Consider the following 20,842-nt stretch of genomic DNA (forward strand, 5'->3'; position numbering starts at 1 on the left):
GCATAATGTGTGCGCGTATATTCGCAAATCTGTTTTCCAACTCATAAACGATTCATGAATCGCGCCGTAATATAAGAAACTCGCGGCGTTTCTCCCGCTCGTTAATTTCGAATTTTATATTTTTCGCGCGCTCGCCAACGACGCTCCGGACCGAGAGCCAGAGGAAATTGGAAAATCGAGCCGGACGGAAGGAAAGTGTCGCGCGCGTAAAAATTTATACGACACCGCTCCAAAGTTACATGAATACGTAAACATTTTTTATTTTCGCGCGCGGCCTTTCCTTCTCGTAACGCCATACGCTATCGAATTCCTGCCCGATATCCACTTTTACGCGCAGCTTTCCCTTTATATACAGTATAGCAGTAAAGGTTAGCCGATGAATACGTCTTTCATTTCGCTCCCCAAAAAAGGCAGAACAAACATAGACACGGGTCATCTAAAATATATTTTGTTATTTCCGTGTGGCCGTCATTGAAGCCTCTCTCTCTTTCAGCGCAAGCTGAATCGCGTCTACCACTAGTCGGACCATTACTACTGCCGCGCGCGTCTGTCTCATTACTCTTGTGCAAACGAACAGGCGTGGCAAGACGTCGTCTCTCGTCTCTCCGAGACTTATTCGACATTCAGACTGCGTTACGGCTGTCTTATGCTATTCCTCGCCGGATTATTCCTCGCGACGGCTTGTACTACTTCGAGAGAGTCTTTCTCGTTTTCCGCGGGGCTTCCGGGGCTGTTTTTACGCTTTCCGTTTATTCTTGACGAGAAGCTCGGGGTGTTCGTTATGCGAATGTTTTTATTCGAATCCACTCGAGCGATTTGTATTCGAGCTTTGCAAATCGTGCGTATAGGCAGATTCGAAAAACCCGCGGCTAAATGGCTTGCCGGTAATTAACTTGCTAGAACCGCCCCTCCCCCCCTTTATAATCAAACGAACCGGTCTAATGCACTCGCGCAGCGATGGTCGTCGCCTGCATCTCTCGAAAGCCAGTTTCAACTTTTTTGCTGTTCATATAGCAGGTCGCATTTTTATTTTCGACTGCACAGCGTCGCCCTGTCTCTCTCTCTCTCTCTCTCTCTCTCTAATTTCGTTTCGCGGCGCGGTAACTTAATTAAAAGTTTCGGCGCAGCATCAGCGCGGTTCACGCTCTAATGATTATGTTGATATCAGCGGAAAAGTGGCGGAATATTACGGCGCGTTGTTTTTAATTGAATTAGAGCCAACTGGATGAGTCCACCCCTCCGCAACTTTTTATCCTATCCGCCAAGCGTGCCCACTCGCGGGTCGTTAACTTACCCCCCACCCCATCCACCCCGCGCATTGCACACCATCGCATTCGTTAACCTCTTTGCACTCTGCGCACTCGTTTCGCTCGTGGAATGAAACGGGGGTAAAAAAAGGAGAGTCAACGCCTCGATTCGTGGAGTGTCCAGCCGCAGTCAAATACGACCGCGCAATTGTCCGAGCGAAGGGGTAATTAACCCCCTTTGCGTAGATTTTCATTAGCGAATCGCAGAGAGAGAGAGAGAGAGAGAGAGAGATTTTCTCGCAATTTTCTCGCAATCGCCTATGGGGAATTGCTGTGCGCGGATCTTATTGAATCACGGCCGATTTAATGGCCGCTTGTTTCGCTGCGTTTATAGCCAAATCATCGCATGGATCGCTGGATTTTATTGCAGCTGGCTGTATACGCGAGAACTTTTCGCTAAAACGGCCGAATAAATCGGGAGAGGGAGAATAAGTTGCGGAGTGTAATATATTTCCCGAGCGACTTGCATTTCAGCGGCGCTAATAGCCAGATAGGCCACTATCGCGAGCTTTTGCGTTTACTCTCTTATCTCGCGTCGGCGGCCGAAGTGCGGAGAGCTGCATTTTCGCGCTCGACTGGAAGGAGGAGATAGGGAGTAAAAAATAGAGCAGGAACCAGCTGCAATTTCGCGAATTCTTCCTCGGTATATATATACAGCTTTTTTTCGGGCTGCTGCAGCTCGATGTGTACACGCTCCTATAATTATTGCAGCTACATCAGAGCTGTCGCTCGCTCGCGTGAAATATACATTCGGTACGGGAGAGACAGGTGGTGCGAGCGTCACGTGCTGAAATTGAATTTCTTGCGCCCCAGAGTGCGTCTGCGCCAGTTTTTGCCGCCTAGCTGCAGCTTCTTGTTTTGACGTTGCTCGCTGTGTAATCAGAAAAGCCTGTCGTTTATGGACTTTTTGATACGAGTCTTATATTCCGGAGAAAATAGACGGATAGTCTTATCTCCTCGTGCATTTGCATATTGTACGATATCGTGTTTTTCCGAGCTTTGCGAATCGCTTGTTTTATATTCTCCGTCTAGAGTGTATTAATTTTCAGCGGTTTCGCGAACAGCTCTCTACAAGCCGCGCGTTTAATTCGGATAATGGGATCGCTCGCGTCGCGATTATTTAATTAAATCGGGAAAAGAGAGAGAGAGAGAGTCGAGGCAGGCCGATTAAATTATTTCGTAAAAACGCGATCAATCCTCCGAATTAACGCGGTATAGCGCTAATGAAGACGTATAATACGCGTTTGTTCCAAAAAAAAGCGCACACGACGACGCGAACAAGGGCTACATTTTCATTAAAAGTGACAGCGCGCGAAGCTCCTTGACAGAATACTCTCTCTTTTTTCTCACATATGAACACGCATATCATGCATACGGAAGCGTCTGCTCCGAAATCGGTACATCTCTCTCTCTCTCTCTCGGAAATTCCGCATCTAAAAACGGCGAAAGAGAGAAAGAGACACGTGGCGCAGTTCTCCCTAATAACCTCTCGCCGATGAATAATTCAGGAGAATAAGGCGCCTCGGCTTCCGTTCGGAAATTTTCATTTACTCCTTCCGAGAGCGCCGCCGCCCGTGTACACGCATCGCACCTACAATATATACAGAGGAAAAAGATTTCGCATAATACGACGTCGCGTCCGTAGGAGGAACCGCTGCACATATTTTACGCACAGCCGCGAGAGAGCTGAGTATACGCGTGTGTATAGGATACGGCCGTTAACGTTTTAATAACACTCAGCGACGATCATTAAAGCGCGAGATGCTTCATTGGCCTGAATTATGGATTTCCCAATCCGCCGCGCGTGTGTGTAAGCTGTGCGACGTTTCGCCGCATAATTCACGGGTAAGCTTGTGTGTTATTTCTAAAAAAAAAAATAAAAAACGTAATTCATTAAATATAACGAGAAGTCTAGCGTATAGTATGCAGCAGAGATTCGCGACAATTACAGCCGGTATCCTGCCGCACTCGAGCATCTCATTTCACGCATCCTTCGCGCGCGTAATGCATAATTACTCCCGGGGCAACGGAAGACGCGTAGACTCGGAGAGAGCAGTTCTCGCTCGCGCGAGAGTTTCGAGTAATTTTACGCCCGACGTTCATCGCTGTAATGCAATTTCGCCCGAGCAAAGTCAAACGGGCCAAAGGCTTCTTGTGTGCGTATACGCTATAGCTGCCGCGGCGCACGCTCCGGAGGCCCAGGAATTCGAGCGAGCCAGAGACGCTCGAGATTTTCGCTGCGGGAAAAATTTTCGTCTAGCAGTTATCATAGTTGATAACAATAGCGAGGAGCGAGCAAAAGCTTAATTTTAGCTCGAAATGAAAAAGCCGTGGGTATACAAGTCGGAGAGAGGATCAAGAGGCCGCGAGCACACAAGCAGCCGAGGGAGAACAGCAGCAGCTTCTGGAGAGGCTTATCGTCTGGCCCGGCTGCAAGTCGGTTCACCAAGTTAACGGGAAACTCGCTCCAGCTCTCTCGAGTGGCTCTTTCGCCTCCTCCGTATTATTAATCCGAAATTCCGCGCGTTCGTCCGGGTTGTGATTCCGCGAGAGAGCGCAGTGTTGTAACTGCACTCGAAAACCCGCCGGCGAGCTTTTTCGTCTCCTGCTGTATTCGCAAAATAAAGGAGGCGATTTCAGCGTTTGTCAGCGTCCCTAACGCAACAAGTAAACCCCCCGTCTTGGAAGCCGGCCAACGGCGCCGCGCGTTGCACTCTCCGCTTTTACGGGAGATTACTGTTTGCCGGACTTGTTTACGCTTTCCCTCCATTCTTCCGCGTGTACCCGAGTATACGCACACACAAACACACTGACCTCTCCCGATCTTCTTCCAGGCGAAACTGCGCGTGATGGTGGAGGAGAACACGGCGACGGGCCTGCGGCTCGGCGAAGCCGACCTCGACAAGGGAGGCGCCGAGCTGCGGGCCGGCCTCGCCCTCAACCACAACAGCAGCTTGCACCACCACAACAACAACAACAACAACCACCACAGCAGCAGCCTCAACAGCGCCAGCAGCGCCAGCAGCACCAGCAGCACCAGCAGCAACAGCAGCGCCACCAGCGCCTCGACGCCCTCGAGCAGCAGCTGCGCGCCGCCTGGACAGAACTCGTCCAGCGGGCCGGATGTCGCCAGTCCAGCCAGTCCTAGGGAGCAGCAGCAGCAGCAGCAGCAGCAGGCGATGCTGCTGCCGCAGCAGGAGGACGCGCTCGGCATCAAGCGACTCAGCACCGGCAGCAGCCCCGTCGACAAGAGCTGCGTCAGCCCGGTCGACAGGAAGGACGGCAGCCCCATCGGTGAGTTTGTCCGTCTCTTTGGCCCGTCCCAACGAGATCTCATTCGCGCGTCTTTACAGGGAGGCTGGAGAAGACGAGCGCGGGCTCGTTCCTGGACTCGCGCTCGGGCAGCGCCAGTCCCGTGGGCGGCAGCGCCCGACTGCAGACTGGCTCGTCGTCCCTCTTCCAGAGGCCGGGCAGCGGCAGCAGCAACAGCAGCAGCCTCAGGCCGCCGCCGGCGAAGGAGACCTTCGACAAGGACGACCCGGCCAGGACGGACGAGGACAACGAGCCGCCGGGACCGGCGCCCAGCAGCAGGCCCTGCTCGCCCTCGACCGCGCTAGGTAGCTCGAATTGTTCCAACGTTCCCTCCACCCCCCCCCCCCCCTCCGAAGCGCCCTCTCGCTCGATGTAAATTGAACGTTGACGAAAAAGCAGGACTAATCGGCGACCCGGTCGTAGCTTCGCGGCTCTCGAACCACTCGCACGCCGCCGGTGGCCTCGAGCCCCTGGCCTCGGGCCGTCGGCTGCGGCTGGAGAACGAGCGCCTCGTCGCCGAGGTGGCCAGGCTGCGCCGACTCCTGCTGACCGGGGCCGCCCGGGGAGGCGCCAGCGGCGAGGACGCCAGCCTCATCGAGGACGAGGCTCGCTACGTCGCCCTCGAGATGGAGCTCCAGCGCATGAGGGACGCCCTCCAGAGCCTCAAGGCCGATCGGAAGCGGCTGCGCGCCGAGAAGTTCGACCTGCTCAACCAGATGAAGGCGCTCTACGGCACGCTCGAGGACAAGGAGCGCGAGCTCAGGGACTTCATTCGCAACTACGAGCAGGTTCGTGTGCGCGTATATAACGTATATAATTGCATTGTCTGCGCGGGGACACGTATCGAGAAGCGCTGCTCCGTTGTGCGTTGGCTTTCGCGCGGCGAAACGGCCCGTGATGGGCTTTGAAAAGCCTTGTCAACTCCAACTAACTTTGGAAGGAGAGGCAGACGAGTCTCTCACTCCAGGATTTTTCCGGCGATAAAGCGTCCCGTCAATTTCCCGTCGCTTCGAATTCGCCCGAGCCCTCGTCTGACGCGCCGCCGCCGCCGCCGTACGTATTTTCGAGCAGTCGGCTCGCGTGTGTAATCACTTTGCTTATAACGTCCTTCATTTGCATCTCCCCTTTTTCGTCTCAGCATGTACTGGACCCGGCTCTTTTCGAATTTGCATTAAATTGCCGGATTTCAGCGACGGAGAATTATAATGGGAGAAAAAGGAGGAGACGGAATGCGCCATGCATAAAGTCTGCCGCGCTATCGGTAACACTAGATAAGCGCCAGCAGCTATGCGCGTGCACGCGACTCTAATCGCGGCTCTAAAAACGCCTCTAAAAAGCGCCTCTAAAAAGCGCCTTCCGCGAAAAATATTTCCGCGCGTACTATCAAAAGGATAATGAGCGGCCGAGGACAATGCCGTAGCCGTAACTCCGCGACCTTATGTCCGAGACTCGGCCCTGCTTTCTAATAATTCAATGACTCGGCGCTCCGGGGATAAACAAGGGGGCGAGGCACACATTTTTCCCGTCCTTATCGGCCTTGACGTCCAGCAGGACCTATGGAAATCTCGTGGAAACAAGGGGGGACATTGATATGTGTTATCGCTTGAGACGAGAGTTCGTAAGGGCACGACCTACTTTCGCACCGGATGCGTCATTTTCGGCTCGGGAAGTTCCGAGAAAAGTTTCGCTCGAGCTCTTATAAATCCGCGGGGGAATTTTCCCGCTCTCGAAGATTAGACTTTTGCGGCGTTATTATTCGAGTATACGAGAAACTTGTTTCGCGAGCGACACGATGAGTGTACGTGCGGTGGAATCATGCGGCGGAGTGAGTGATTCCTCGAGGCTTTCAAGCAAGACTTGCACACGCTGAGACGAGGAATAAAGAGGCAAATCGGCTCGAGTTATATACACGGATTGAAATTCACCGAACGGGAAGCGAGAGTTATGCGGATGACGTTTTCCCGGTACAAGTCGATCGCTTTCCCAACCAGAAGATAGAACAGAAAGAAGGGTATATTACTCTTTTACGTAAGCGTCGGAGGAACGACAGCGATAACATAGCAGCGTTTCGTTGACAAAAGCAATTAAGCTCCCGACGTTGTTTAAGCTGTTCCGCACTGGCCAGCGGGTAATCGCGCAGCTCATTTCGCGAATCGTCGCGGAGAGGAGCAATTAACCGAGCGATCAAAACATTGCGGTCTACACAGAGAGCTGGAGAGGATAAAAGTTTCGGTGTAAATTTCGCCTCCGACTATTTCAGCGGATGCGCGAGAGCGAAGCCAACATGGGTCGGATGCAGCAGCCAGGAGTGAACCCGGAGGATCGAGAGATGGAGAGGGAACGCGAGCGCTGGAGCCTGCTGAGGGCGGCGCGGGACGAGGCCGACCGCAGCCTCACCCTCGCGGCGAACCTCGCCGAGAAGGAGGCCGCCCTGTCCCACGCCCACGCCACCATCAAGGAGGTACGCAAATATTTGAGAGACTGGCTCTTGCCGCTTGTCGAACGATCGGCCGGAGAAAATTCATATCTACGATATTCGCTTCCAGCTCCAACGACAGCTGGCCGAACGAGGCGGCGGCGGCGGCGGCGTCTGCCTGAGCGACCAGGAGTCGCTGCTCTCCTTTCCCCGAAGCAGCGTCAACGGCGGCGCGGCCACCCCCGGGGCCGGCAGCAGCAGCGGCGGCGTCCAACCGCAGACGATCCACGGCTCGGCCAGCGAACTGGTCGTCCTCGGAAGCGCCGTCCCTCTGAGCTCCGGAGCCACGGGTGCCAGCAGTACCGGACAACCCGGAGACCGAGGAAGTTGCAGCGCGGACAGCGGCGTCCGCGGCTCCAGCGACCGGGAGAGCGGAGGCGCCACCAGCATCGGCGGCAACCTGTCGGACTCCACGACCGACGGTGGGTTTTTCGATCCCACCCACAATTTCACCCTCGCTGACGCATGCTCTCTCGCACACTTGTTCATAACGCCCCTGTACACCACAGCGACACTCTACTTAATTATCCGTACTCGATGGGCCATCGCACGCGCTGACAGCGTGAGTTTAAAAGCGCGCGATGCTCTGGCTCAAAGTTCTCTCGCGATAATTACTTGGATATCGAGTGGCGCATGCGAGTTTATATGCCACCTAGCTAGACAGACTGGCCGCGTGTACGGTTCGTTTAGCTCGGGGCATGTTCAAACGTTGATAGTATCGTCGCAGTTACAAGATTAATTGTGTACGCCTGTACATTGTACGCGGAAACTAAAACTAATACGCTTTTTTAATCTCTTAACCTTTCTTCTCTCCCTTTACCCGTTTATCTCTTTGTGGCACACTGTACATTAGACCCTGTACGCTATAAATTAAACATCATTCTACAGAATATCCGAGTGTTTTGTGTGTAACCCTTTGAATGTACACTTTCACATCGGTTCGCTGCAAACAGGGAACCCACGTAGACTCTCGCACAAAGACACCCCACATAAGCATGTTGGAATAAAAAAGGAACTCGCGATAAGTAAGCCCGATCGATCCCAACGTAATTCGATCAAGAGAGCGAGCATAAAGAACACACGCAAAGCTGTAGCCATGCCGAGTTTCGTTTTCCTCGCAAACCGAACGCGAGAGACACTTTTATTTTTCGCTTGTTAGAGCTCATCTCTCGCAGAAAGCAATCAATAAAGAGCCCAGCGCCGTATAGCAGGAGAGAATATATTAGACGAGCAAAATAAAACGTGGCGTGACTCAGCAAAAGACAGGGATGCGACAGAGTGATGATAAAGAAAGAATGATGAAAGAAAAAAAGAGCGTATAGCCACATAAAAGAAAAGAGCTACTGTAGCTGTACGTATCTATCTATTTATCGTCCAGGCACTCCGACGATCATGCTCGAGGCGAGCGGCTTCGACGTGGACAACATCTCCTTGGTATCCTCCTCGATAGCTCCACCCCACATGTACCAATGTAAGTTTTCCTCCCGCGCGCGCATCGCCCTTAACGGATGCGACTCTCTCTGTCTGTCTGTCTGTCTGTCTGTCTGTCTGTCTGTCTATATGTGCGTATACTCGTGCGTCTCCGTGTGTACGTGTATGTATACTCTGTGATGTGCTCTTTCTCTCTCTCTCTCTCTCTCTCTCTCCCGCGAGTGCCAGCTTATTTCCTTTTGTCGTCGATTTTCGCAGTCTGCACCCGCGGGACTTCCATTTCCGAGGCTCTTCTCCCTACCGAGTTTCGGCCGTTATGATTAATTGAATGATATACCCAGAAGCTGCTGTACCCCGAGAGATGCGGCGCCGCTGCGGAAAGGCTTGAGACAATGTCGTCGTGCTTTCTGTATAGGGTGTATTCAGTGTTTTTTTTTTTTTTTTTACTTCATTCCAGGATACATAATATCGCGTTACATAATCTGCATGAGCAAAAAACTGCATGTCCTTCATACTGCGTGATACAAGATGAAAACTGTGTTCTTTATGGTGCGCGTTGTATCGGTGTCATATATAAATATCTGGAAAAGAGTGTTTGCTATATACACGAGTTCACGAGAAGCGCGCAAACGATCCGCAATAAGATGAAATGGCTTGTCCGCGCGTGCCAGAGACAGATCGACTAAAAGACTTTATTCTCATTATAGCGACGACGCCAAAGGACTGCAGCCCGAGTCTCTCGCCGCTGAACGCCTTCTCGAGGTCGATGGATAACTCGTCTCTGTCTCGTTCGGTGGAACAGCTGTGCAGTCCACTCGACGCCGAGCCCAAGCGCAGCAGCAAGATCCATCAGCAGCAGCAGCAGCAGCTGCAGCAACCAGCTCAATCTCTCGTACCGCAGACGGTGCACTCGAGATCGTCGGCGACCCGCGGTGGTACCTGGGGATCCATATCGAGGTACGTACACGATTCTAATTTATTCCTGCGGCGAGCGCGTGGGTGTCGCTGTTATAACGTGTGCGATCGCGTGCAGGGTGTTCGCGCGCTCGCGGCACCGGAAGGCGACCAACAGTTCCGGCGTGCTCGGGAGCAGCGCCGGTGGCGGCTGCGAAGGCGCGCCCGAGGGCTTCGACCCGTACCGCTCCTGGTCACCCCTGACGGAGGAGGGCTACGCCGAGAAGCTGCGACTGCTCAGGGAGGCCGCATCCGTACCCATGGAGCGCTGGAGAGCGCCCACGGTTCTCGCCTGGCTCGAGGTCGCCCTGGGAATGCCGCAGTACGGGCCTAGGTGCGCCGAGAACGTCAAGTCCGGCAAGGTGAGCCATCGGCTTTGTTTTCTCTCGAAGCGCAAATGAGAGTCGGTGAGTGTATCGTTGGAATGTTGGAAACAGGTACTGCTGGAGCTGAGCGACGCCGAGCTGGAGGCCGGTCTGGGCGTGAGCCACCCGCTGCACCGCAAGAAGCTGCGCCTCGCGATCGAGGAACACCGGCATCCGAACCTCGTGCGTTATCCCTGCATAGCTCAACTGGGCCACACCTGGGTCAGCTCCGAGTGGCTGCCCGATCTCGGGCTCTCCCAGTACGCAGAGAGTTTCGCCACCAACATGGTCGACGCGCGAATGCTCGACCACCTGAGCAAGAAGGAACTCGAGAAGCTCCTCGGCGTCACCAGGAAGTTCCACCAGGCCAGCATCGTTCACGGTATTAATCTCCTCAGGATGCTCAATTACGACAGACAGGTACCTTACATATAAGCCACTGGTTAATATTATACCGACCGCCGCACTAGTGCTATTGGATTATCGATTCATCTCATCTCTCGCGCTCTGCCCCGCTTACAGGCCCTTGCGGTCAGAAGACACAATTGCGAGCAAGTCGACGCTGATCCCCTTGTTTGGACCAATCAGAGGTTCATTAGGTGGGCGAGGAATATCGATCTCGCGGAATACGCCGACAATTTGAAAGGTAAGTCAGCCGCACGAAGATTGATTGTGCAGTATCGAATAAATATCATTATGTTCATCAATTACGCAGACTCCGGAGTTCACGGCGCCCTGGTGGTACTGGAACCTTCGTTCACGGGAGACACGATGGCCACGGCCCTGGGCATACCGCCGGCAAAGCACATGATCCGCAGGCACCTCACAGCCGAACTAGAGGCCATTGTACTGCCGGCCAGGTACTCAGTCTACCGACATCCCGAGCTCGTTCTGGATAACTCCTCTGCTCACTGAGAGGACGGACTCGCTCGGCGTTCGTGACAAAATCTCGCGAACCCCTTCTTCCCGTCTGCTCCGCGTTGAAGTATCGACTGACCGATTTTTATTCTTCCGAGATGAGCTCTAGTTCTCTCTTGTGTCGCTGTATATCGTTATACGTGTAGACTTACTTGTTGATTCCACAATGCTCGTCGTTCAGTTTTTACTCTCAACATCGACGAACGTACACTGAAGATTCTTCTTTTACTTCGCGTACTTACGCTTCGTTTCGGTAAATTTTTACGACGAGAGATTCGGAGATATTTTTCTGTATATAAAGTGTATTTCTATGTAAAATTTAAATACTAGAATGCTTCGCGCGAACGCTGTCCTGTTGCCAAGTCAATTATATATACATGATATAAATGCCTCGTGTCAATAATCAAGCCTAATGGAAATAATTTGTCATTGGTAGGCGACAATCACGCGTTTAATCGTAATTAGGTATACGTTTTCAGTGTATGTTTGTATGTCAGACTTTTCTGATAATCGCTCGCAAAGCGTTAGGAATTGTGGAGTCATTTATTTCTATTCGATTCGCGTCCGTAGATCGACCCCACTGTGCTTTCTCTCGGATTTTCAAACGTAAATATATTCCCTTCCTATAAGAAGGTCTTCAGCCTGATTCTCAAACGGTTAGCGAAAGGTTCTAGCTCCGTTATCGGCTAAAGGAACGTACTCGGCATCGAGTAAAAGAGACTCACAATTGAGATTCACGCAGTAATCCAAGAACAGGAGCAGCAGTGCCAGCGGAATCTCCATTTCTCAAAGGGATTCTCGGGCGCGATCCGAACGGTGTGTAGCGCGAGCAGCCCCTTTGAACGCACGAACCGAAACTAATAAAATCCACGCAAGCGCGCCAAGACAGTGTTTTCCGATTCCACCGAGAGAAAGCGCAATGCGGCTGATTGCTACGGTGCGCGAATTTTCGCGCTTACCCCAACGTGTGTAAACACGGAGGATATACAAAGGGACGCCGTCGAGAGTCGCAAAAATAAAAAAAAAATGATACGGCGGAGATAAGCGCGGATAGAGTCATTTAACTTAGCTCGCCTGTATTTTATTATGCGAGGAAGATGAGGAAAGCCGCTTTGCGATTTGCTGGGCTTATTGGAAGAAGCAAAGGAGAGGAGGCTTTGCCCCGCGCGCAGGTTAATGGGCGATTAAATTTACGATAAGGAGATTAAGTTTTTTACTCGGAAGTTGCCGTATATTCTTCATAGATTTTCATAACTGCTTTCGCTAAAGATTTTATTCGTAGAAGAGGGCTTTTTTATACACTCGAGATACGATATTTTTTTTTCAAATCGCAAGCTTTCTTCATTTTCTAGCCAGGTTAAAAACGATGATCTCCAACGGCTTTTTGCACTTTTTTACATTTGCGAATTTCAAGTGCATTTACGTAGCCTAAATCTTTTCGATGGAGTTTGCGATCGTCGTTTTTGTAATATAAGTGTAAAACTCTAATGACCGTACACGTTCTTGTACTCGCTCCATTATATTCGTATATAAATACTTCGACGATGTTTAAAAAAATCAGAAACACCAGGACTACACACACGTAGGTACAAAAAAAAAAGATATATACAAGACGCAAGGTTACGTGTAATGTACATAATATATATGCAAACATTGGTGAACTGCGACAAAAAAAGTTAATGACAAAAAGCAGTACGAAGCCCGGGCCAAAGAGCTGTGCGGAGCGTAATCGATTAATGTACATCATATTTATGGCCAAAGCTTGCTCGCGATCCGATGCAGTTTATGGTATTTTACGAGTCTCGCCGGCTGGTAATAGCCGTGATTTTTGCGAGTTACGACTCGCGTGTTTATTATGCGGAATGAAATATTTACGCAAAGATGTCTTGTTCGGGAGGGCGTTGGCGCGATCGTTACTCTCAAAGAGACGGCTCATTATGTATTCATGCCAAATGCTCGTAAAAGCTACACGCTCAAGGGAAGATGATGCCCGTTTGAATAGAATGTTGCACTTGCAGCTATAGACTTTTAAAGGTTCAAAGTAACGAAAACTGCCAACGGCTGCATACCGGTATATGCTGCCACAATCACGCCTCGATGACTCTGAATTTTCCGCTTGAAAGCGCACAGCCTTTGCTCGGTTTTACAATCGTTAAAATGAGCAAGCTCGAAAAATCCATGAGACCCGAGGCGTAATTGAATCATAGCGGTAAACGCGGCGACTTGAAGAAAAAGGGAACGTAAAAGAACGTGTTCCTCGACCGCGTATACAAGAGGGACACACCTTTCTTCTGTTTCTCCGGGGCGCAATTCCCTTTGTTACACACTATTCTACAACTATCTAGCCGAGACGTAGCCCACAGCTGCCGTCGCCGCCGCCGCCGCCGCCGCTGCCTGCACTGCACTTGCGCTATATCGTACAGCACCTACTTTTTTTATTTTATTTTTACTACCTCTTACTCTCTATTCTCTTTAACTGACCACTCTCTATCCCTCTATTTCGTTATTGAACTTTTTTTGAATCAATGGACTGATCATTTTTAGACGTCGTGGCGAGAATACCTTGGTTACCGAAGCATGATTCCGTTAAAAATAGCTTAATCGAAGAGCGTAGATGTCATGCTGAATATTTATTCTGTTTCTTTTGAATTGTTTGAAGTTATAATTAGTTTTTTATGTGAATGATATATTTCCACATGTATTCAATATCTGTAATACAGAGCGACTGCGAGGCAGGAGCTGCAGTTCCGAGAAGATAAGTCGTTCGCGCCAGTATATAAGACTTGCTCAGCCGACCAAGAATATTACGCCACTTTGCATCTTCCATTGATCTGCGCCACCCCTTTGATTTGCCGGAATATGCCATATATGTGTCTTTGATATATTATACTTTATACGATATTCATACCTTTTTGACTGTTTGATGTAACTGCGTTGTATTAAATTGCTTTACTTGGCTCTGATGCGCTGAGCCGTCTTCCAGCTCTCTTCCGCGAGTGTATAAAAGAAAAGCAGGGAGCCTGCATAAAAAGCAGCGACGAGAGCGAATAAAGTGCAAACGAAGATAAAGTGAGGCTGGTGACGACGCATTAGAGCCCAGTAAATATCCTTTCTTCTTAGCTCTCCACTCTTCTCTCTCTCTCTCTCTCTCTCTCTCTATCTCTCCTTTTTTATTACTTTCCCATCGATGCAGCACACGATGCTTGCGTATATGTGTACTTATACATGTATGTGTTTGTGAACTATCTACTTTCTCTATTTTTGCCTCCTTTTTCTATCTTTCTCTCTCTCTCTCTCTCTCTCTCTCTCTCTCTCTCTCTCTCTCTCTCTCTCTCTCTCTTCTACTCTACTTATATAGGCAACTGCAGCGATTCGCGATGATGATTCATATCGACGATGCGGCTCGCGAGTTAATTATACATATACTTGTGCATACTTTCGACGAGCACTCGACCGTGCGTGTTAATGTACAGGAGCGATTCGCTGCAGCGCTCGCTTTTGTTATATATTACACATTGACATGGATATATCGATATTTATACATATTGCATATTACATATATATATACGTACGCGTGTGTCTCGGTGCTTTTCTCCTTTTTTGTATTGCTATACGATAGAAGTATTTATATACATGACATTTTTTTCCATCGAGCACGATTCGATAGATAAAACGCGAGCGAGTGAGAGAACGTGTATATACATACATATATCTATATATCTGCATGCTCGCGGGCAAAGCAAAAAAAAAAAAACAAAAAAAAAAAAGCAACAAAGAAAAATACGGTCTCTCTGTGTGGCTGAATGTAGAGGCCAGTTGGAGGTGGTTCCGCGCAACGGCGGCGGAGTCGCCCGACCGATGAGCAGCGTCGGGAGTATGGGACGTGGACACCGGGCCTCGGCGCACATCCAGCATCACCAGCATCAGTCGGCCCTCCTCGGACCGATGCACCAGTCGCTCAGCCAGGCCAGTAGCAGCGGCGCCAGTAGCACCATCGATCGACGACGATCCAGCCTCAGGGTAAAGTAGCCCCCTCACCCCCCATGCGTACCACGACATTCGCACATCATGACTATACGATGACATTCTCTCCACTCTCTCGCTATTGTTATTATTATTACGGCATTTTATACATTTTACGTATATCTAGATCTATTATTTATATACTGTATTAGCGATTTATATTTTCGATATGATATAACGATTATACGCTTATATTTCTAGTGCATCTTCATACTTATTTACTTATACACTCGCTCTGTCATTGATCTCGCCGCATCTCTATGTGCTTCCTCTCTATCTCTATATCTGTGTTGATCATTGTCGTGATATTATTGCTAGTGTAGACCTTATTTTTATCATTATTCATTCGTATACAATGGCACTCCGTGTAAGCTCGAAGCGACAATGAATATGCGTAAGTATCGGCGTAACTCAACAGCGTCGATACAGAGAGACGATAACCGTTCGAACGATTACGCAGTATTATATGCGCGGTAGAGAGACTCGATATGCCATATGTACCGGCGCTGCAGTGCAGCTCGCCGTAATAGCAGATGTCGTTCCGTTCCAAGTCCTCTGCTGCTGCAGAGGCTACTCCTGTGGGATTTCACCTGCGACGCGCATGTGTATACTGCAGTGCTTCCGCGAGATGTGCTAATTTTAATAGCGTCACGAGCGCGATAACGAGTTTACTCCCGCGTCTCTCGATTTGTCATTTCGGAAACTTTGGAAAGTTACTCCCGGGCCGAGGGGCTTTGTTTGCTGACTCGAGATTTTAGGGACGAGATCTTGGGGATACATGGTTCGGAAATTACTGCTGTCCAAAGTTCTGACGCGCGACAGCCCTCGCTTAACTACTTATAAATGTACTCGCCTCGCTCGTGTATGCGTCAACGGAGGAATCATAGCGAGCGCTCTTTTTTTTTTTTAATCGTTCAAGTTCGCGTCATTCTGGTCAAATCAGGCTTCCTGCATATCATTGTCGCATATACGCCTCATCCCACGCCCCATATCACACGATGTGTATCAGAAGAATGCATGTTCGACCTTCGCATGGCATTATACTCAAAGCTTCTCGCGAAAGCTCGCTTCACACGAGACGTCGATCGGAGCCGACGAAAGTAGGCCGAGTCTAGACGTGAATCACGGCTCTTCCATTCGTCTTTTTTGTACATATTACATCGTGAGAAAAATTCTACGAGGTTGTATTAGGATAGAGTATAACGTGGGGGATTATAATCCCAGGTTAAAAGTGAGAGAGCTCTGGTTCGGCTCACCTCATGTTAGAGTATTATAAAGTCAATTTTTAAAGGGAATTCGCATTCAAGATTTTCGGAGAGCAAACACAAGCGCCAAATGTATATCACGACTATATCAGAGCGTCAATCGCCGCATTTAATCGTACCTCTCTTTGTCATATCACTTATTACGTTTACGTCGTTATATTATAAAATGTATAATAAACACACCAATTACTCGGAAACAGCAGACGATCAAAATATATTATAACAAGTTTTTGTAATATTTGTATATCGGCTATGTGTTTAAAAGTAACGTCAGCTGTTTAGGCCATAAAAGAACACAGTAAAATGTATATCTGCATACGGAATTTTATATAGCGATTATATTATCATGCGATGGAAGTGACGAAAAGATGCCAGAAGCTCCAGTGCGAGTGTCGCATAAGGATAGTATTATAACGGAAGGGTTTGTTGAATTTTCGCCGAGTAAAGAGCTTCATCAGATACGAACGACAATTTTAAGACCGACAAAGAGAAAAGTAAACGATATGAATTATGCGCCTTCTTTGCAAGGATACGTCGCGCGCACCAAAGAGATAAAGCGAGACAGAGGAATGACGCATTTTTAAAATGTCAAGTCTGTACACGATAGCAAAGAAAATCCAGTATTTCACTTATACAAACGGCAAGCAAAGAAAGGCAAGTCTTCGTTACGCAGAGTATCACACGAAATTTTGTAAATAATCGCTCTCCACTTATATATGTATACACACGGACACGCAGAGAAAACAATATACATATATAGAAATCACAAAACGCATGTGAAACGTCCCCGTCGGTTGTTTATCGAAAAGTACTCGTATAGAAGCAGCTGCACCGCAGAGCGAGAGATGAGAAACAAAGCGACGAGGAAATAAAAGAAGGAATAGCTGGCATATTTAGCGAGTAACCCAGTCTTCGCGCAATGCCGCGTTATTTCGAAGGGGTCGACGAGGATATTGCATTGGCTTATCGATCGCGCGCTACGAAACGCCGCCACCGTCGTCGTCGTCGACGACGCTAATACCGACGACGAGGGCCGGCATTTATAATAGACACATGCTTTGAAAACGAGGAAATATATAAGTATATGAGGGAACGAATACGAGAGAATAATGTAAATAATATATAATGTGATTTCAATGTGGACGACGCCTGCAGTTTTCATTGTATTCTTTCCTCTGTGTGTATCACACGAAACTCACATATCCACCTGTCTCTTTCTCTCTCATCGCATTGTTCATTCTTCCCCGCGACGGAGTTGGCACGAAATCGATAAGTTATTTTTGATCTTTTTTTTTTTTTTATTATTCAGTCCTTTAAGAATTGACAATCAGTTTTTTCTCTCGTGTCATTTTCACATCGATCGTCGCATTTCAACGAAATCGCATCACGCCATCGTGTTAATAGTCATTTTTCTGTGCCATATTACATTAGTTCATTATCACTGATCGCAGATACGTAATATTGATTAATTCGTAGTTTCGTAGAGTTTTTCAGTAGTCGGTAGTTGTGTAAAGAGTTGATTTTTTATTTTTTATTTCATAACGCCAAGTAAAAAAGCGACGTCGCAGTTCTTTTGAGACGATGTACTATAACACTGATATAGAGAAGCAATTTCTTTTTTATTTGTATTCTTTAAATCACTGTACACGCTCATTGAGTATACGGTAAGAAAATGGCAATCGAAGAGTGGAAAGTAAGTTCGAACGATCAGCGAAGGATTGAGAAACTCGTTAATAATGAACGAACCTTTTGCAGGGATCCCTAAGCCGAGCACTGGGCCTGCGACCTCGCAACGAGAAGGCCTCTCCTTCCTCGTCCTCGGACACGGGCAGCCTCGCCAGCCAGAGCCAGTACATGAGCAGCCTGCGCAGCAACTCGCCTCCGCCCCCGCAGCTTCCTCCTAGACCGTCCACGGTATCGGGCAGCACGAAGCGTCACCGGCGCGTCAAGAGCATCGGCGACATCGAGTACATGTCGAGCGTCGTGGTGAGCACGCCCGTCTGACAGGAGGTCCGGCCCCAGCCTGCGCAGCATCCGGGGCCTTACCGCAGCCTCAGCGAGCGGGGCTACTCGTCCTCCTCGTCGACCTACTACTCGCAGTACGGCTCCTACTCGGGCTACAGCAACGTCGGCGGAAGCGGCGCCGGGACTGCCTCCTCCTCCACCGGAGCCAACTCCGACTACTATCATTACCAGTCGCCGGTCAACAGCTACTACCAGCTCCAGTCGGGCTACTACTCGCCCCAGAGCTCCGACGGGTCGTTCCCCGGCGTCCAGAGGTACGGCAGCCTCGCCGAGGAGGCCTGGCCGACGTCCACCAAGCAGGACCCTACGCCGGCCGCCCCCGTCTCCGGCAACGCGCCCAAGTTCAAGATGCAGGACCGGATCATTTGAGCAAAGGAGACGAACTTATAAATGTATAATTCCATGTTTATGTATACTAGTCGATGCGAGAGAAGAAACTAGCCGCTCGCCCGCGCAGCTTTTAACTTGGGCACGTTTCACCACGCTATAATGCATATAACGACGCTCTCGACGCTTTTCGTGTGTACGATGACGATAGACGCAATTGTTATAAGGAGAATCGATTCGCGCAGTGACCATTCGTCTCCGGTACCTGGCAACTATAGCAACGACTAGTGTGACTCGTCGAGCGCTAACGAAGCACCACATTGTAGACGAATTAACGATCTAACTAGACTACTACTATTACTATTACTACTACTCGTAAGAATGATTCATCAATCGCAAAGCATTCCCGAGTGACGCGTACGAGGACCTCGTTGAGAATAATGATAAAAGATGAATTATTTTCGTGAAGAAACATAGAGAGAGAGAGAGGGGGGGGGTGAGAAGCTGAATTCGATAAATTAAAGCCTGCTGAGAATATTTGTAAAGAGTCGTGTTGTTATTATAGAGTGCAGGCTAATTTTCAATCGCTCGACCTTTTACTAGCGTCCAAAGATTATATTATTATATAGACTATACACGCACTCGCGCGCAGAAGCCTAGACTCGTTTGCGACTAAACAGAAGCTCTAAACATTATTAACGAACGGAATGACATTATGAGTCTTCGATAAGCTGTTGTAGAACTACATAGCTATTTGCAGAATCGTTCTCTATGTACAGAAATGGTGAGATGATACTCTAAACGATATTATATATAATATATTAAGCTGTAGTAACGATCATTATCAATATCCCTCTGTGGGGGGAATCGTTACAAAACAATTGCAGGGTGGTTATTATTATTGATTTCCAAAAAGTCTGATTACCTCTTCCTGGTTGAAAACTTGTACAAGTTTTGACGAGAATGAAATATCTATACTAGAGTCGATAACGTTGAGGTAGGATAATCTAATGAATTGATGAAACAGTTTTTAAATGTTGTACATAAAATTATATTGATTCGTACGAATGATTTTTAGATTGAATTTGAATTTAATATATGATTTTTTTTTTTGTATACTTACAATGCGTAATTTTGCATATTTCAATATTGATATTTAATATATTTCGGTCTTCTATCATGATATTGTTCACTTCGGAGATTTGTTTATTCTAATGTATCTCAATATTGAGAGCCGTTATAATCCAGGAATGATTGAAACGGACTCATATAACGAATGTTCAAGCGCTTAGTATACTCATTGTTTATTATAGCATATGACGACGATTATTCCATTCTAATGAGAATGTATTCCATAGTTTTGCGATTTAATGACAAAAGATAAAGGACACTATTCAATTCTCAATGATAATTAAATTTTACTGCACTACATAAGCTGCCATTCAAAGTCTTTACAATTAAAAACAATAACAATACGTAAAGTAAACGTATCAAGTATTAATTGTGCCGAAATGACGATTATTTTCTCGTCTGCATTGAAGTACTCCAAGAAAGTGCTTCCAAAGAAAATCTTAATATAATATTAATGCATTTGAACACATTTATTCCTTGAGCATTTCAAGACTGCATTTTAGCACCTTATTATAACTATTGTGTAAACATAAAAAAATTGGAATAATTTATTTTAAAATTTTTTATGCAACTCAGGTTAGTAGTGGTTGAAAAAGGAATCCACTCTGTTCTTTTAAAACGATGAATCGTTTATCCGACTCGCTGCGTAAGCTATATAACAGAATTAGTGCAAAATGTTAAAAATTCTGAAAAATAGTTAGTCACTGAAATACGTCGTTCTAGTTGCGCGATGAGATCGCGGGGTGAAACGACAGAGCAGAATATCTATGTATACAAAAGTTTTCAGCTCATTGACATCGTTTTACATAGACTAAAACGACTGATCCAATGCGAAATTGATGCAAATGCACTGTGTAATTTATTCCATGTAATATGTATTTTTGTGTACCTACCTAAGTAATTTATTTTATTAAATTAATTCTTAGGCATAAGTCGTGTATTTATATAAATACGTATCGTAAATTATACGTACGATAAAAAAAAATAATATGCGAGAATTGGAATAAAATATAATTGTATCGCACACAAACTGACGTATGTCGAATATCTCGAAGAAAAAAACAAACAATAAGAGAGTATTGAATACAAAAATATAAATAAATGCTTTTGCTGTATGCAATTATTGACCAACGAGTGACGATGGAAAGGCGTATCGACGAGGCACAATGTGTACATAATTTACGTGCGTTGTGCACTTTGCCCGAATCTGAGAATAAATTGATTGCCTTGAATTTTCGTTTCCACTTTTCTTCTGCAAAACCTCTGTCGTCTGCAAATATTTGATCGGTCAGCAAGAGAATGCTATTA

The 20,842-nt window shown here is 47.8% G+C and overlaps 1 protein-coding gene across 10 annotated transcripts in view; it reads left to right on the plus strand.

The window, feature by feature from the left end:
- The window catches only part of LOC100120978 (kazrin), a 59,797-nt gene extending 39,031 nt beyond the window's left edge, over positions 1 to 20,766 (plus strand). For 7 of the 10 annotated variants that reach the window (XM_031924171.2, XM_016981752.3, XM_031924170.2 and 4 more), the window contains 13 exons: positions 4,142 to 4,601; positions 4,661 to 4,924; positions 5,016 to 5,407; positions 6,880 to 7,080; positions 7,166 to 7,517; positions 8,474 to 8,566; positions 9,234 to 9,483; positions 9,560 to 9,842; positions 9,918 to 10,265; positions 10,368 to 10,491; positions 10,561 to 10,705; positions 14,573 to 14,783; positions 17,807 to 20,766. In XM_031924171.2, the coding sequence (XP_031780031.1) occupies positions 4,142 to 4,601; positions 4,661 to 4,924; positions 5,016 to 5,407; positions 6,880 to 7,080; positions 7,166 to 7,517; positions 8,474 to 8,566; positions 9,234 to 9,483; positions 9,560 to 9,842; positions 9,918 to 10,265; positions 10,368 to 10,491; positions 10,561 to 10,705; positions 14,573 to 14,783; positions 17,807 to 18,055 (3,372 nt within the window). In that variant the 3' untranslated portion in view covers positions 18,056 to 20,766. The remainder of the gene's footprint in view (positions 1 to 4,141; positions 4,602 to 4,660; positions 4,925 to 5,015; positions 5,408 to 6,879; positions 7,081 to 7,165; positions 7,518 to 8,473; positions 8,567 to 9,233; positions 9,484 to 9,559; positions 9,843 to 9,917; positions 10,266 to 10,367; positions 10,492 to 10,560; positions 10,706 to 14,572; positions 14,784 to 17,806) is intronic. The other 3 variants (XM_016981749.2, XM_016981750.2, XM_016981751.2) reach the window with 3 other exon arrangements.
- The last annotated feature ends 76 nt before the right edge of the window (positions 20,767 to 20,842 follow it).

Source organism: Nasonia vitripennis, chromosome 2 (assembly GCF_009193385.2).
Source record: "Nasonia vitripennis strain AsymCx chromosome 2, Nvit_psr_1.1, whole genome shotgun sequence".
NCBI classification, from domain to species: domain Eukaryota; kingdom Metazoa; phylum Arthropoda; class Insecta; order Hymenoptera; family Pteromalidae; genus Nasonia; species Nasonia vitripennis.